Raw genomic sequence first — 14,034 nt, forward strand, 5'->3', positions numbered from 1 at the left:
CAGTACTTTCTGGTACCTTCTAGTATGTTCTTTCTGATTCCTTCAGGCTCACCTCTCCAGCCCCCAACCAGCCTGACCTCAAAGGGCTTCTTAGAAGCTACTTGTTCTCCACTCATGATTCTCTCATCCTGTTGTCCCTCAAACGCATCCAATTTCCCTTTCATTGGTCTCCGAGCACCTGTTGCCCAGCGGCGTCTGACCCACATCCAAGACCCATTTCTGTCTTCAGTCTTGCCACCTGCAAGGTGGCACAGTTCAGGACACCCATTAGCTTTACGATATCACAAACGACACAGAGGGCAACTTCCCAAGTGGATGCCATTAGGAGCAAGAGGCCAGCTGAGAGTGCGTGTGTTTCCTTTTGCTAACTTTACAACTAGGAAAATAGCTGAGTTTATGGAGGTCGTTTATACAGCTGGCCATGAGTATACTTTGTGGAAGTCTGACTAAATTAGCATGTTAGTGGGAGATGACTAAATTCTTGCTGTCCTTCATGGAGGGTAGGCTGTGGGGGGAGGGGAGGGGGTGTGGGGGTGTGTGTGAGGGAGGGGAATAGGGAGAAGATGAGAGGGAGGGAGTGGGGAGAGAGAGACTGGCCAAACCATAGAATTTTTTCCAGGCCACTCCATTTTATGAGCCTAGCCCAAATATGCCAAAACTACACTCACTACCTCAATATCAGAATGTGGGAGGGCTTGGGCGGGGGGGGGGGGGGATTAGGAGGTGAAAATGTTTTCCCAAGGTCAAATGAGTCTCATAAGAAAATGTATTAGTTTTCTATTGCTGCTGTAACAAATAGCCACAAACTCGATGGCATAAAACAGCACAAATTTATGACCTACCATTCGGAGGCTAGAAGTCTAACCCTTAACTAAAATTGAGGTACGGGCAGGACTGCAGTCTTTCCTAGAGGCTTCAGGGGAGAAGCCACATCTTGGTCTTTTTGGATTCTAGAGGTTTCCACATCTCTGGATGCTTGGCCACTTGCTCATCTTTGTAGGCATGTTGCATCTCTCTGGACATTCTTCAGTTGCCCTGTCTCCCTCTGACCGTAGTCAGGGAGAGTTCTCTGACTTGAAAGAGCCAGATGCTCAGTGTGAGCACATCTGGAAAATCCAGGATACTCCATAAGAAGGCCTTAAACTTAATCACCTTTGCAAAGTCCCCTCTGTCTGTAAGGTAGCACAGGATTAGGACATGAATGTCTTCAGGAGAAACATTATTCTTCCTTCTGTAGTCAGCCATTAAAATATTTTGAAGGGCCTCCCCTGGTGGCACAGTAGTTGAGCGCTGGGCTGTCAGGCTGCCCGCAGCCTCTGTAGCACCGGTTTGTTCCCCACCCTGGCTCGTACCCCAGCCACCGGGCGAGGGTCCCACCAAAAAAAAAAAAAAAAAAAAAATTGAAGGGAAAAGAATTAAATGGACACAATCTGGTCGAAAGAAGAATAGCAAAATCCCTTACACCTGTTTCTACAACCACTCTAGAACATTAAACTCAAGCCAAGTCATTAAGTCCAGTTTTTCCTGCCACTCAATAGTAAAATGTCCTCTTTTGATATGATTTGGTAGGTCACAAAATTTTCCACATAAATTAATAATAACCATCACAGACCTCAAAATAGAGCCTACTATCTCATACCAAATAGCAACATTCTACTTTCAGATAGCAGGTGGAAAATTTGTATTTTATGAAAGTGTTTATAGGAAGGCAGACATATCTCCATTTTTCTGAGTGTCTCATGTACTTTAAAGTCATCAATATATGTTGAGTGATACATGTACAATCAGGCATCACTTAACAACAGGGATATTGAGAACTATCCCTGAGAATAGCATTGTGAGCTGGTCTCGTGACTGTGCTAACATCACAGAGTGTAATTACATAAATTGAGGCAGTAGAACCTACTACACACCTAGACTACATGGTATAGCCTCTTGGTACATGTGGTCTGTTGTGGACTGAAGCATCTTCCAAGTATTGTGTGTAAGCAACACTTGACTGGAGTCAAAGGAATATTTAAATGTATATTGTCATCATGGTAGATGGAGGTAGTTAACTTTGAAGTTCATTAAACTATATTTACTCTCTAAACTGTGACTTGGATGACAGCATAATATTGAGGCAGGCAAATAACCAAAAATTTCTAGTTGATGGAAGCACATGTAATCCAAGTGAATCAAACTTCACGTTGACTGCAAAGGCAAGTTGACACAGACCTGCTCCTTGACGTTGAAACAGTGGCTACAAAGCTCTGTGCTTCTGTCCTCTTGCTTGGGACATGAATGTGTAGAACTCAAAGATTTTTTTTCATTCTATAAAGGGGTTCTCAGCGTGTGAAGTTGATTGCTTCTCCTGCTCTTTACTAGAAAAATTTTATTATCCTCTTGTTGGTGGAGACCTAAGCTCTTCTACTCATTTGACAAAAAACCGGTCCTGTGAGGCGCTCGGCACCCATCTGTTCCCTGCTCCTTGGAGATGGAGAAATGTATTCATAACTCAAGCCGAGGCGAGTGTCATATGCAGATAGAATCAACACCACCCTGTCCTCAGGGGCTGGAATTTGGTTTCCTTCCAAGCTTTTGCTGACCAGGCTCCCTTACCCGGCTTGGTGGATGAGATCACCACCGAGAGCCATGGGTTCAGAACCCCTGTTGCAACATGCTCCGAGGCAGACTGTTGCCCTCATTTCACCAAGGCATGAGCACCCTACGCCCACCTGTGCAATCCAGCATATCAGTGGTGGGGGGAAGGGCTGGAGCTCTTCTTCCCTTTGCCTTTAGTTTGCATTTTTATATCATGCCTCTTTCCCTGGATAAAAAGAATAAGAGAAGTTTCTCAGATTTGATTTCTCAGTGGGAACTGTTTGCTTTGGAAGCCACCTACACCCCCTGCTAATTGAGAACAGAATTGAGAGCCTGAGAACTGCACCCAGATGAACTTTCGGGTGGACTGATTGCCATTGATCTCCTTAGAATGGGATTACGTACACAAGTAATACCACACGGGAGCAACTATTTCTCAAAAGCCTGAGCACACAGATCGGTGTCTTTTCAATGGACTAGTCCTTTACTCGGAATGCTTATTAGTAATTAATCATAAAAAGTTTTCGTTATGAAAGCTACTGGCATTCCCGATCCTTATTACCCAGGAATAACATTCTGGAAATCTCGAAGCCATCTAAACAGGATGGGCCTCTATTAGAGAGATTACAGTAAAAAATAACAATCAGCTCTCTGATGATCCTGTGTGGAGGGGAAGGGTAGGGAGGAGTAGATTTGGCCCGGGACAAGCCCAGACTTTCGTCACAGGGACAGACCAAAGTGTTAACACAAAGGGAGAACACAGGAGCATCCTGCACACTCTGTTTCAGCCACAGATAACATGGCACTTCCGCGGACCCAGCCCGCACCCTGACCGCCCGCGCCCCGGAGGGTCTCAGCACCTCCAACCGCTGCTGCCCCTTCCAGCTGCAGACATGCTGGGGGGATCTGGATCCCAGGGAAGACGAAGCCTGGCCGCGCTCTCCCAGTGAGTGCTCCCTGCGCCTCTTCGGTCTTTTTTATTTTATTTTATTATTATTTTTTTTACAAAGAAATTGTTTTACAAGAATTAGTTTTAATGGTGGCAGTGAGAGGAGAGAGGTGAAATCAGGAAGCAAAGGGAGGCAGTGAGTATGTAAGTTGCAGACCTGTATGAAACTTTCTGTTCTAAACTTCTGATTATTCAGAGGGTTTTGCCTAGTTTCCGTTTTTATGGTGGTTTGTAGAGCATTTGCAGGGGGTTCTATCTAGACTCTGGGTTTCTGGACTCCAAATACTGGCCCACAAAGCATTGTGTTTCTAAAGATCTGCTGTTAATTTAGACCTGAGCCTTCTGCTCAGAATGATCCATTTGCAGGACTCAGAGATCTTGGCTAAAGCACACATTGCCCAATCCTTAAAGTCAACAGTCCAAACCCCTTAATATACTGACCCTCTGACTGTAACAGAGCAAAACGGAGAGCACATGATATTGATCAGGGAATTGTTCAGATAACAGCTCCAAGGTTTAGGATCCTGCAATCCTGGAATGTGAAAGCTAGAAGGGGCCTCTGGGATTGTTTGCAGCAAAGCTCTTCTTCCATAGACAAGGAAACAGAACCCACAGGGACCTCCACTCATCCAAGCCAGACAACTGTCCTCAAAGCCAATGGCTTCAGACCCGGCAGGCGAGGGCCCTGTGTGCACAGGCGTTTATGAGGTTTGGAAAACGCACTGGGTCTTGGGAAAAATTACTGCGCACCAGTAAGAATACCAAATGGGCTTTCACTAAATCTTTCCCATTTTTTGAGAGTTTTGGCATGGATTCAGCATGACAATCGCTGCTCCAGTTGTTCCAGCATTTGTGCAACAGTTAATTAAATAAACGGAGGAACTCAGAAATGAGACCACATCCACTGTATTAGCAGATCTCTTGGATAACCGGTTTCTGTAAGTGTGAGCCCTTGAGTGTGTTGTGCGTAAAGGGACTTTTGAGGTTATCTGTATAGCCCAGTAGTTATCAAGCTAGTTGCTGTTGTTGCTGTTTCGGCAAATTTAATCTTACAAGGAATTCTATTACCTAAAGGACACGGTCTGGTTAAATAAATGGATTTGGAGGTAGAGCTCCTTGGCCCTACTGCCATCCTCTCCCCATCACTTCCCTAGCACACCCCACCCACTCCACTGAACCTGCCCCCGGAATCCTAGGTCTCCATGGAAGGGTTCAGGAGCTGTAGGTCTTGTTTACTACCTTCATTTCATATTTCAGATGAGGAAACTGAGGCTGTGCTCAGTATTGTGATGGTCAGCAGTACAGCCTGTTAATGTTAGAAAAAGCCAGGTAGGGTCTCTCTCTCTCTCTCCGTGTCTCTCTCTCTCTCTCTCTTTCTCTCTCATCATCTCATCTTGATTCTGCGTCATTTATGGATCTCTTCTGCATTCCTGTGGGCATTTCCTTAATTTCAACAATTACTGTCACTCACCTGCACCTGGTCATTGCTTCCTATCTGATCCCATCCTCAGTCTGTCTCCCTTGTCTGTTCCTGCTCCCTCCTCCCCTGACCTTTGAGGCTGGCGCCCACCCTCTTTAATATGTCGTGCAAAAGTTCTCTCCAGTCTGTCTTCCCACCTGACCCCACCCCCATGCTCTGTCCAGCTAAATCAGATCACTCTGGTTCCCCAAACTCACCTGTATGTGCACCTCCATTCATTGGCTTGCTTGATTCCCTAATGGGAACACCCATGGTGCCTCAGTTTCCTGCTCTGAAATGAAGGCCGATTCCAAGGAAGTTTTGGTGGAGTGGAAAGTGTGGGCAGAGTAGTAAAGGGGTAGGGAGTCAGGGTGGGGGTGAGCAATGGGGCATGACTGGGGGGCATAGTAGGCTGAGGAGCTCTAGTCCATCAGTTTCTGACTTCTGTCCTATCCTTCAAAAACCTGATCCAATGCTACCTTCCTCCACAAGCCTTTCTCCATTCTTCTTTTCCCTCCATGCTAATTACCCTTGTCAACCTGTGTATAATTAGCCTTGTCCTAAAGTTAGTGGTGAGCTTGCCTGTTCTTCTCTTCCTACCCTACTGTTCCCCAAAGATGGTGATTCAGCTGGGCGAGAAATATATTGAATCGTCTTTGAATTTTCAACTTCCAGCTTGATGTCCATGCTCAAAAAATAGTCCTTAAATTTCCTCTAACAAATGAATCAAACTAAGTTCATTTAAGTTCACACTTTGCAGTCATTTGGACACACAAAGCTTTTTCACTTTTTGCTTTGGAAGATGTATTAGGTTAACCACCAGAACAGGTGCCCAACCAAATGGAGTCGAAATTCCTTTGTATTTGCATCAGAATATGCAAGACCTTGTCTATGGAATTTATCTCAGTTTCATCACCTACAGAGGAAGATTGGCAGGGTTTTTTGTTGTTGTTTTTTAATGAGGTGCATTAAAATTCCTGAATGCCAAGACCTACAAAGTCATGCTATTTTCGGGAGCAGGTGTGAGTAGCTACTTCTTTAGATTTCAAGATGCTGTTAATTTGTTCCTACTAAGGTGATTGAGAGATTCTGTCACTTGCTGTGTAATATTTTCACTGCTACTGATCCCATTTTCCCAAAGCCCTAATGAAGTCTACCTGAGTCAAGATTTCATGTCTCTTATAAATAGTCATGTTTTAGTCCATTAAGAGTTAGCTTTCTCATAAAGAAATCTCCTTCCATATAGCCCGAGGATGAAAAAAGTGTTGTTCTTGTTCATATTTTTAACAAATGGGGAAGAACGTATAAATTTTAAAACTGTGGACTCAAAGAAATATAGGAAATTAGTTTACCCCACTGTTTCCTAAGGAAATGGAGTTTAAAACATAGAAGGGAAATAAATGATTGGCAGAATTTATAAGAAGAATAAATGTACATTAAAACTGTTCAGATTTGCAAAAACTCTAGGAGTACCTGGTTTATCCAGTCTTATTGGGGATACAGCATTACAACTTTCCAGCAAATTTGAAAAAAAAAAAAAGGAAACTGTTTCTTTTTCTTCTTTAAAATAGCTATCACGTACATATAAAAAACATTTACAATTTACAATTGCTGTGAGATGTCATTATGGATAGTTTTTAAGGTCACGCTATGAAATGATAGTACCTCAATGGGTACACTGCCACCCAGAAATGGATCTAAGTATTATGTTCTGTCCACCATCTCCTTATTTATGTCTTTTCTCTCTTTGAATTAATGTGAATGCTCATATACCTGGCAGTCCCGTTCTGTTATGCTGTAGCCAGAGATATTGGAGACACCCTTCGTGAGTTCTGTGTTCAAAGTCAAACTCAGTAGACCAGGCAGAACAGCAGGGAGGGGGCTTCTCTCAGACAAAGTCAAGGGCAGATGTGTTCTGGGACTGTTGGCTTAGATAACAAATTGGCCACGTTTGCTCACTTTGGTGTTCCAAGATTTGGTTTTAAATGATTGACTTCTCTAGACCTCTTACCTGGTGAAGGCTGAAATTACTGCTTACTCTTTGTGGATGAAACATAAGAAAGGCTGGCAGAGAAACAGGTAATTGTGTTTTGTGCATGGGGAACACTCTAGAAGGGGTACAGCTCAGTTGCTTCTGCAGTGGTGACAACACCAAATCTTTGTGGAGGTGACCATGACTTTCTGCATGTGTCTTCCTGGCCATCCAGCCACAGTCACAGGACTAGGGACCTAGTGGCTACAGACCTTTGTTCCCCTCTTCTTCGCTTTTTACTCATTCCTCTTTCCCTCTCCTAACTTTTGACCTACTCCTGTCCTTGAAATGAGCCCTTACTTCAAGGTGCTTCCCTCCCCCCAGCCCATCACAGATGACTATGCATTCACATATCTAGCCCTGGCAAGAGGAATGGGGGGTGGGGGGTGGCCTGGAGAGGTGCTCCTCTGCCATCTGGAGGTGAATATGCTCCAGGCAATCTGAACTGCAATGGTGAAGTCTTTTTCCCATAAAAACTTGGCTTCCATTCTCAGTAGTAGCTTTGGCTGGTCCTTAGGTGGTAAGCTGGAGGTGGTGGTGGGCTGGCCTTGAGATCTCAACTGCCATGTCTAATGATGTTTGAAGTTCCAAAAATCAATGTGCAAATAAGGTTTTGGAAAAGAAGCTGCTTCAATTCATTGCCAAGTCTAATTGAATTTTTAAGATGATCCTTAAAATGTCTGTAAGCCTCCATTTCCATGCATTTGTTCAACAAATATTTATCAAGGGGTTCCTGTGCTGGTGAGTTCTGCTGTTCTAGGCACTAAGCATAAAAAAGGGCAATGTGTGGGTTCCAGGTATCTAGTCTTTTATAGCCACCATGTTAAACATTAAATCTTCAGGTCTTAGGCATCTTATCAATGAAGTCTGTCCCTTTTTTACCAACCTCTCTCTATTTCTCCCACTGGGAACCACTAGTCTATGTTGATGTTATTTTTTTTTTCTAAAGATTTTTATTTATTTATTTATACAAGCACTGGGTACAGTCAGAAGCATGGGAAGGTGAGGGAATTCACCAGAGCCAGAGCAGGGAACAGAACAGGCAGACTGATGAAATACACCACTGAGGGGAGCAGCGGGCGTGGCAGGAGAGGTCTGCGTGCCATGTGGGACCCTCGCCAGTGGCTGGGGATTAAACCGGCACTGCAGAGGCTGCGGGCATCTTCACAGCTTAGCACTCAACCGCTGTGCCACCAAGGGAGGCCCTGTTGATGTTATATTTTAATTCCAGATATAAGTGATGAAATATTTGTTTTTCCATGTTTGGCTTATTTCACTTAGCACAATGCCCCAGCTTCACCCATGTTCTAAATGGCAGAAATTCCATCGTTTCTGAGGTTGAATAATATTCCATTATATATAATGATAGCTATGATACATAATGATATCTATGATACATTATATATAATGGAACATATATAACATATATACACATTCACCCACTGATGGACACTTATATTGTTTCCATATCTTGGCTACTGTAATAACACGGCCATGAACATGGAAGTCCAGGTCTATCTTTTTTTTTTTTTTTGAAGATTTATTTGTGTATACAAGAGCTGGGGTACAGGCCAGAGGTGCGGGGGGTGAGATGATTCACCAGAGACAGAGTGGGGAACAGAACAGGCAGACTGACTGAAACACACTGCTCAGGGGAGAAGCGGGCGAGTCAGAAGAGGTCTGCTGTGCCATGTGGGTTGCTCCCTGGCTGGCTGGGAATCAAACTCGTGCTACAGTGGCTGCAGACAGCTTCATAGGTTGCGTCTTAACCCTTGCACCAACAGGGAGGCCCAGGTCCAGGTCTATCTTTACAAGTGTAATTTAGTTTCCTGCCCTCTGATATTTTCTATCCATTTTTATTTCATTTTAAAGGGCTAGTCATGATCCACTAAGTAGGTTCAGAAGCTGCAAAATGAAGCTGGAAAACCACCATATCATATAATGTTGGTCCACTGGCCAGGGCCTCCAGAGCAGCTGGGGAAGGTCTGCTCAGGGCTGCCTGCCTCAGAGTCAGCCTGGAGGGTTCCAGACAGGCTGTTAGGGTGGAGATCAGGGAGCCTGGTTTCTGGTGCAACTTGCTGCAATACACACAGCTCTAAAAGGACAATGCTCCCGCCTGCTCAGGTTACCTCCGGGGGCAAGGCCACCCAATAGAAAGTGGAGATTCAGCCTGAGTTCCCTCCACCTGCACCCCAGTTCTTCTATGCAAAAATAAATAAAATCAGGGCCTCCCCCAGTGGCGCAGCAGTTGAGCGCCACGCTGCAAAGCTGTCCGCAGCCTCTGCAGCACAGGTTCAATTCCCCGCCAGCCAGGGAGAACCCCACATGGTGCACAAGACCTCTCCTGCCTTGCCCACTGCTCCCCTCAGCAGTGTCTTTGTTCCGTCTGCCTGTTCTGCTCCCCACTCTGGCTCTGGTGAATTCTCTCTCCCTCTCATACTTCTGACCTGTACCCCAGTTCTTGTATAAAATAAATAAATAAATCTTTATAAATAAATAAATAAAATCTTAAAAAAAAAAACAAACCCTGTGATTAAAGCCGACAGAAAAGGTTAAGGACAAAACAAATGCCAGTTATCATCAAAGTGTCTTATTTCTCCAAATTAAAATTTCACATCACAGGAATGACTCAGAGGTGCCATTTGTTCTTTATGGAGCTGGGAAGAGCCCCCTGCATGAGACTGTGTGATTATGCAACTTCATAAATGAAAATTTCAGCAGCTTTGTTTGTGATGTTGTAACTACGTTTGTGTTTAGGAAGCTCAGTCAGGTCATCCTCATCTTTAAATTCTTTCTCTGCTTATAAAAATCAGAGCAGCAACGAGGTGGTCAGTGGGTTTGTAACTCGTGAAAGAATTTGCCAAGGGGTATGCTTTGCCTGGTAATGTCTGCTCTGGCCCACGCGATTTATAAACACTAATTCCCTCTGTCTTTAAGACTACTTTTTATTTAAAACAACTGGCATTACACAAAAGTAACCAGGAAAGGAGATAATTTTCTTAAGAAGGGTTTAAATCAGCAAAGTTCTAGATAAAAGTTCTCTCATTGATCTTTCACCTTTTCTTTTTTTTCACCATTTTTTAAAATTTTTTTAATTTAAATTTTATTTTTATATTCCCCATACAATTACAACCCCCTTATTTTGACCCCAACCCCTCCTTTCCCTGCACCCCACCCCCCATAGAGTGTCTCTGGTTCATAGTTGTTTGTTGATTTTCATATTTTCTTTCTTATAGTTATTCTTTTTCCTAGTCCCTTATTTAAGTTTTCTAGATTCCTGCTATGAGTGAGACCATCCGGTATTTTTCTTTTTCTTTCTGGCTTATTTCGCTGAGCATGATCCCTTCCAGCTCCATCCATGTTGCTGCAAATTGCATGTGCTCATCTTTTTTGATCGCTGAGTAATATTCCATGGTGTATATGTACCACATCTTCTTGATCCAGTCATCTATTTTTGGGCATTTGGGTTGTACCACATCTTCTTGATCCAGTCATCTATTTTTGGGCATTTGGGTTGTTTCCAAAGCTTAGCTATTGTGAACAGTGCTGCTATAAACATAGGGGTACAGGTGCTCTTTGGAATTGATGTTTCTGTGTCCTTTGGGTAAATACCTAGGAGTGGAATTGCTGGATCATGTGGAAGCTCTATGTTTAGTAGGTCCAGAAATCTCCACACAGCTCTCCACAGTGGGTGGACCAGTTTTCACTCCCACCAACAGTGCAGGAGAGTTCCTTTTTCTCACCTTTTCTTTATAACTTGACTGTAAGCCTCATCTGGCACATATGCTGATCCAAACACCTCTTTCAGGTCCTGATTTTGTTATTTAAGGTCTGGTATTTTAGTCTGATACTTTCTGTGCTGATAGATTCCCATTCAGGGCCTAACTCATCCTAGACATTTGCCTTTTACAGGCCAAGTCTGCCTGTTACTTTAGTTCCCTGTGTCTTTTCCTTCACGTGGCTGCTTTCTGATCTTTATAAGCAATGTCTGTGTCCACCTTTTCTAGAACTCCATTCTCCAAAGCCCTCTGCCTTTCCCTTTGTATGTAACAGACAAAAGATAAAATTACAATATGATAATATAAGGACTTTATTCACCCCAAAGAGAAGGAAATAAATTTGCCACATTCACTCCTTAAAGAGTAGAAATGCAGGGCCTCCCCTGGTGGCGCAGCGTTGAGCACTGGGCTGCAAAGCTGCCTGCAGCATCTGCAACGCCAGTTCGATCCCCAGCCACCAACGAGGGTCCCACATGGCGCAGCAGACCTCTCCTGCAGCGCCCGCTGCTCCCCTCAGCAGTGTATTTCGTCAGTCTCCCTGTTCTGTTCCCCACTCTGTCTCTGGTGAATCCTCTCACCCTCCTGCACTTCTGACTGTACCTAGTGCTTGCATAAATAAATAAATAAATCTTTTAAAAAAAAAAAGAAAAGAAAAGAAAGGAGTGGCGATGCAGATCAGCAATCCCCCAGCTCAGAAATCCCAGCTCATCGCCACCCTGTGTAGAGAAATACATGAACTGTGTAAAATTTAAGTGCGGTGTAAGCCTAGCTGTAGACTGAATTCATGACTGAATTAAGTACACTGGGTAGCTACTGTGTAGGTCACTGACACAGCTATTTAATAATTTTTATGATGTGCCTTAGAGTTGAATCAAAAAGGACTGTGTTCATACAACTCTTTAATGTGTAAGCGGAGTGGGAAGGGAGTTGGGGTTCACTGAACCTTCACAGCAGAAGAGATGGCGTTTAAGATGGACCTCTCACTCACCTCTGCCTTCACCCAGGTAGCCTTTCAGGAGTAAAGCAGCTGCTACTGTTGGGGAGGAGGGGTTTCAATGCACCTTCCATGGACCCCACCCACCTTCCGCATTTCGAAGTGGGCACATTCTCTGCAGACCAGAAACTCTAGCCAGATATCCTGACTCGCACATCTGTTTAGACCTTACTCATTTCCAAGTGTTTGATCTTAAGCAGGTCACTTAATTTCACTGTGCCTGTGCTTCTTAATCTGTTAGGAGGAAAAAGTGTAGGATCTGCCTTGCAGGTTTAGTGAGAATTAAAGGAATGAAACCGCAGCAGATGATAAATCAGCATTACCCCTCCTACATTTTCCTCCCATCTGAGCATTCCCCTTCCTAAAGACACCCCCCCCCAAAAAAAAAAAGAGAGATGGCTTGATATTTTGTGGCTCAAATCTCTTCATACTGGAATGAAAGGCAGCTGAGTTCAGTTGGGACTGGTTTGTATTCTTTGAAGCACCCATTACTTTAGAAAAATCAGAGGATGACTTTATCTCAGAATTTAGTTGTTTCACTTACTTATCACTTAAAAATGATAACCCCACAGCTATACTTTGGATAACTCTAAAAAAATTTTTTTTAATTTCTGAAAATGGGCTTTTGGGGGGACAAAATATAGAATCACTACTGCTCTTAGATGACCTAAATCAGATACTTTGTGGAGGACGTATTAAATAGTAAGTAGATATTTCTTTGCCAGAGAATGCCACTAAATCAGATACTTTGTGGAGGACGTATTGAATAGTAAGTAGGTATTTCTTTGTCAGAGAATGCCACTAATCTTTATCTTGATAGGTAAGGAGGATAAAAATTTAGATTGTTGACTTTGAAATGCAGATAAGCTTGAATTCAACTCCTGCCTCCCCGCCTCCTGTGTGCCCTTGAGCTATTTACTTAATCTCTCTGAGTTTCTCAGTGTCTTCATCAAAAAAAAAAAAAGAAAATATATGTGAACTTGGCACTTGTAAGTGTTCGAAAAGTTGTGTGTGGGTAAACAATGATAATTATTGATATGAACTGCATGCCCAGGGGGTGAATCTGAGGCAGCACAGTTGGATTCCTTTCCTGTGGTTGCCATTACCTAGTCCCACAGACACAGTGGCTTAAGACAACCGAAACTTACAGCCTCACAGCTCTAGAGGCTGGAAGGCTGAAATCAAGGTGTGGGGGAGGCCATTGTCCTCCCTCAGAGTCCTAGGGGTGGGCCCTTCCTTGCCTCCTCCAGATTCTGGTGGCCCCAAATATTCATGGTTTGTGGTAATGTTAGGGGGAAAGGATGTCCTGAGATAATCTCATACAGGCTTTGTGGACCCCACCCCCACTCCAGACTAAAGCCATCAGGACATTGGGAAAGACAAATCCCATCACCACCAAGGGAGGGTGGCTGGGACCTGAGGGTGGAGTTGGGCAGCCAGGTTGGATATAAAAACCAAACACGTGGCGTGGGCCTTGGGGTCTCTCTGGCTCGCGATCGATCGCTCGGCTCCTGGCTTCACGGCTCCTGGCTGGCGGCCAGCTCTGAGAGCGCCATTTTGGGATTCCTGATCGGTGGATCGGGTAGGACTCATTTAAAACTTTGTCTCCCACTTTTCTCCCAGAGCTGTACATTTCCTCATTTCCCCTTCCCTTGTAAATAAACCTTTTATTAACCTTTCGCGTGTGCCTGCAGTAGAGCACTGATAAGTCCTTTTAAGCGCGCGGGTGAGGACCCACAGTCAGGCACCCCGTTTTGTATCGGGGTTGCTCTACAACAGTGACACAACTCCAGTGCTTCCATAACTTCCCCAGAACTCCCTTTAAGTCTCTTGACATCACCTTCCTTTTGTGTGTGCCTGTCTTTGGTTCTAAATGTCCCCTTTTTATCAGGTGAGGGCCTGCCTGCCCTAATGGCCTCACCTGAGCTTGGTTACCTCTCTAAAAACCTTCTTTCCAAATAAGATGACATTCTGAAATACTGAGGGGGAGGTTGTCAACCTGTCATTTTGTAACAGGGTGGTCCCAGGAAAGGGGGAGGTTCCCTGCCCCACCCAAGGGAGGGTGGAGCTGAGCAGGAAGAGGAGAAGCTGAAGAAGAGACTGAGGAAGGAAGCAGGATGGAGCCAGAAGGAGACCTGGAGGAGGCCCATGGAGCCTAGAGACACGTGAAGAAGCTGCGCTTGTCTTTTGGTCATGGACGGGGTGACACAGATGTGGGTGAGACCCGTGGGGAGGTGA

General features: G+C 44.3%; 1 protein-coding gene across 1 annotated transcript in view; it reads left to right on the forward strand.

Moving 5' to 3' along the window:
* Positions 1–3,461: 3,461 nt before the first annotated feature.
* Positions 3,462–14,034, forward strand: part of CALD1 (caldesmon 1) — a gene marked incomplete at its 3' end in the record, with an annotated part of 64,521 nt that continues 53,948 nt past the window's right edge. The window contains exon 1 of the mRNA XM_084230650.1: positions 3,462–3,529. Coding sequence (XP_084086776.1) covers positions 3,477–3,529 — 53 coding nt within the window. The 5' untranslated portion in view covers positions 3,462–3,476. The remainder of the gene's footprint in view (positions 3,530–14,034) is intronic.

Source organism: Talpa europaea (genome assembly GCF_964194135.1).
Source record: "Talpa europaea genome assembly, chromosome: 3".
In the NCBI taxonomy this organism is placed as follows: Eukaryota; Metazoa; Chordata; class Mammalia; order Eulipotyphla; family Talpidae; genus Talpa; species Talpa europaea.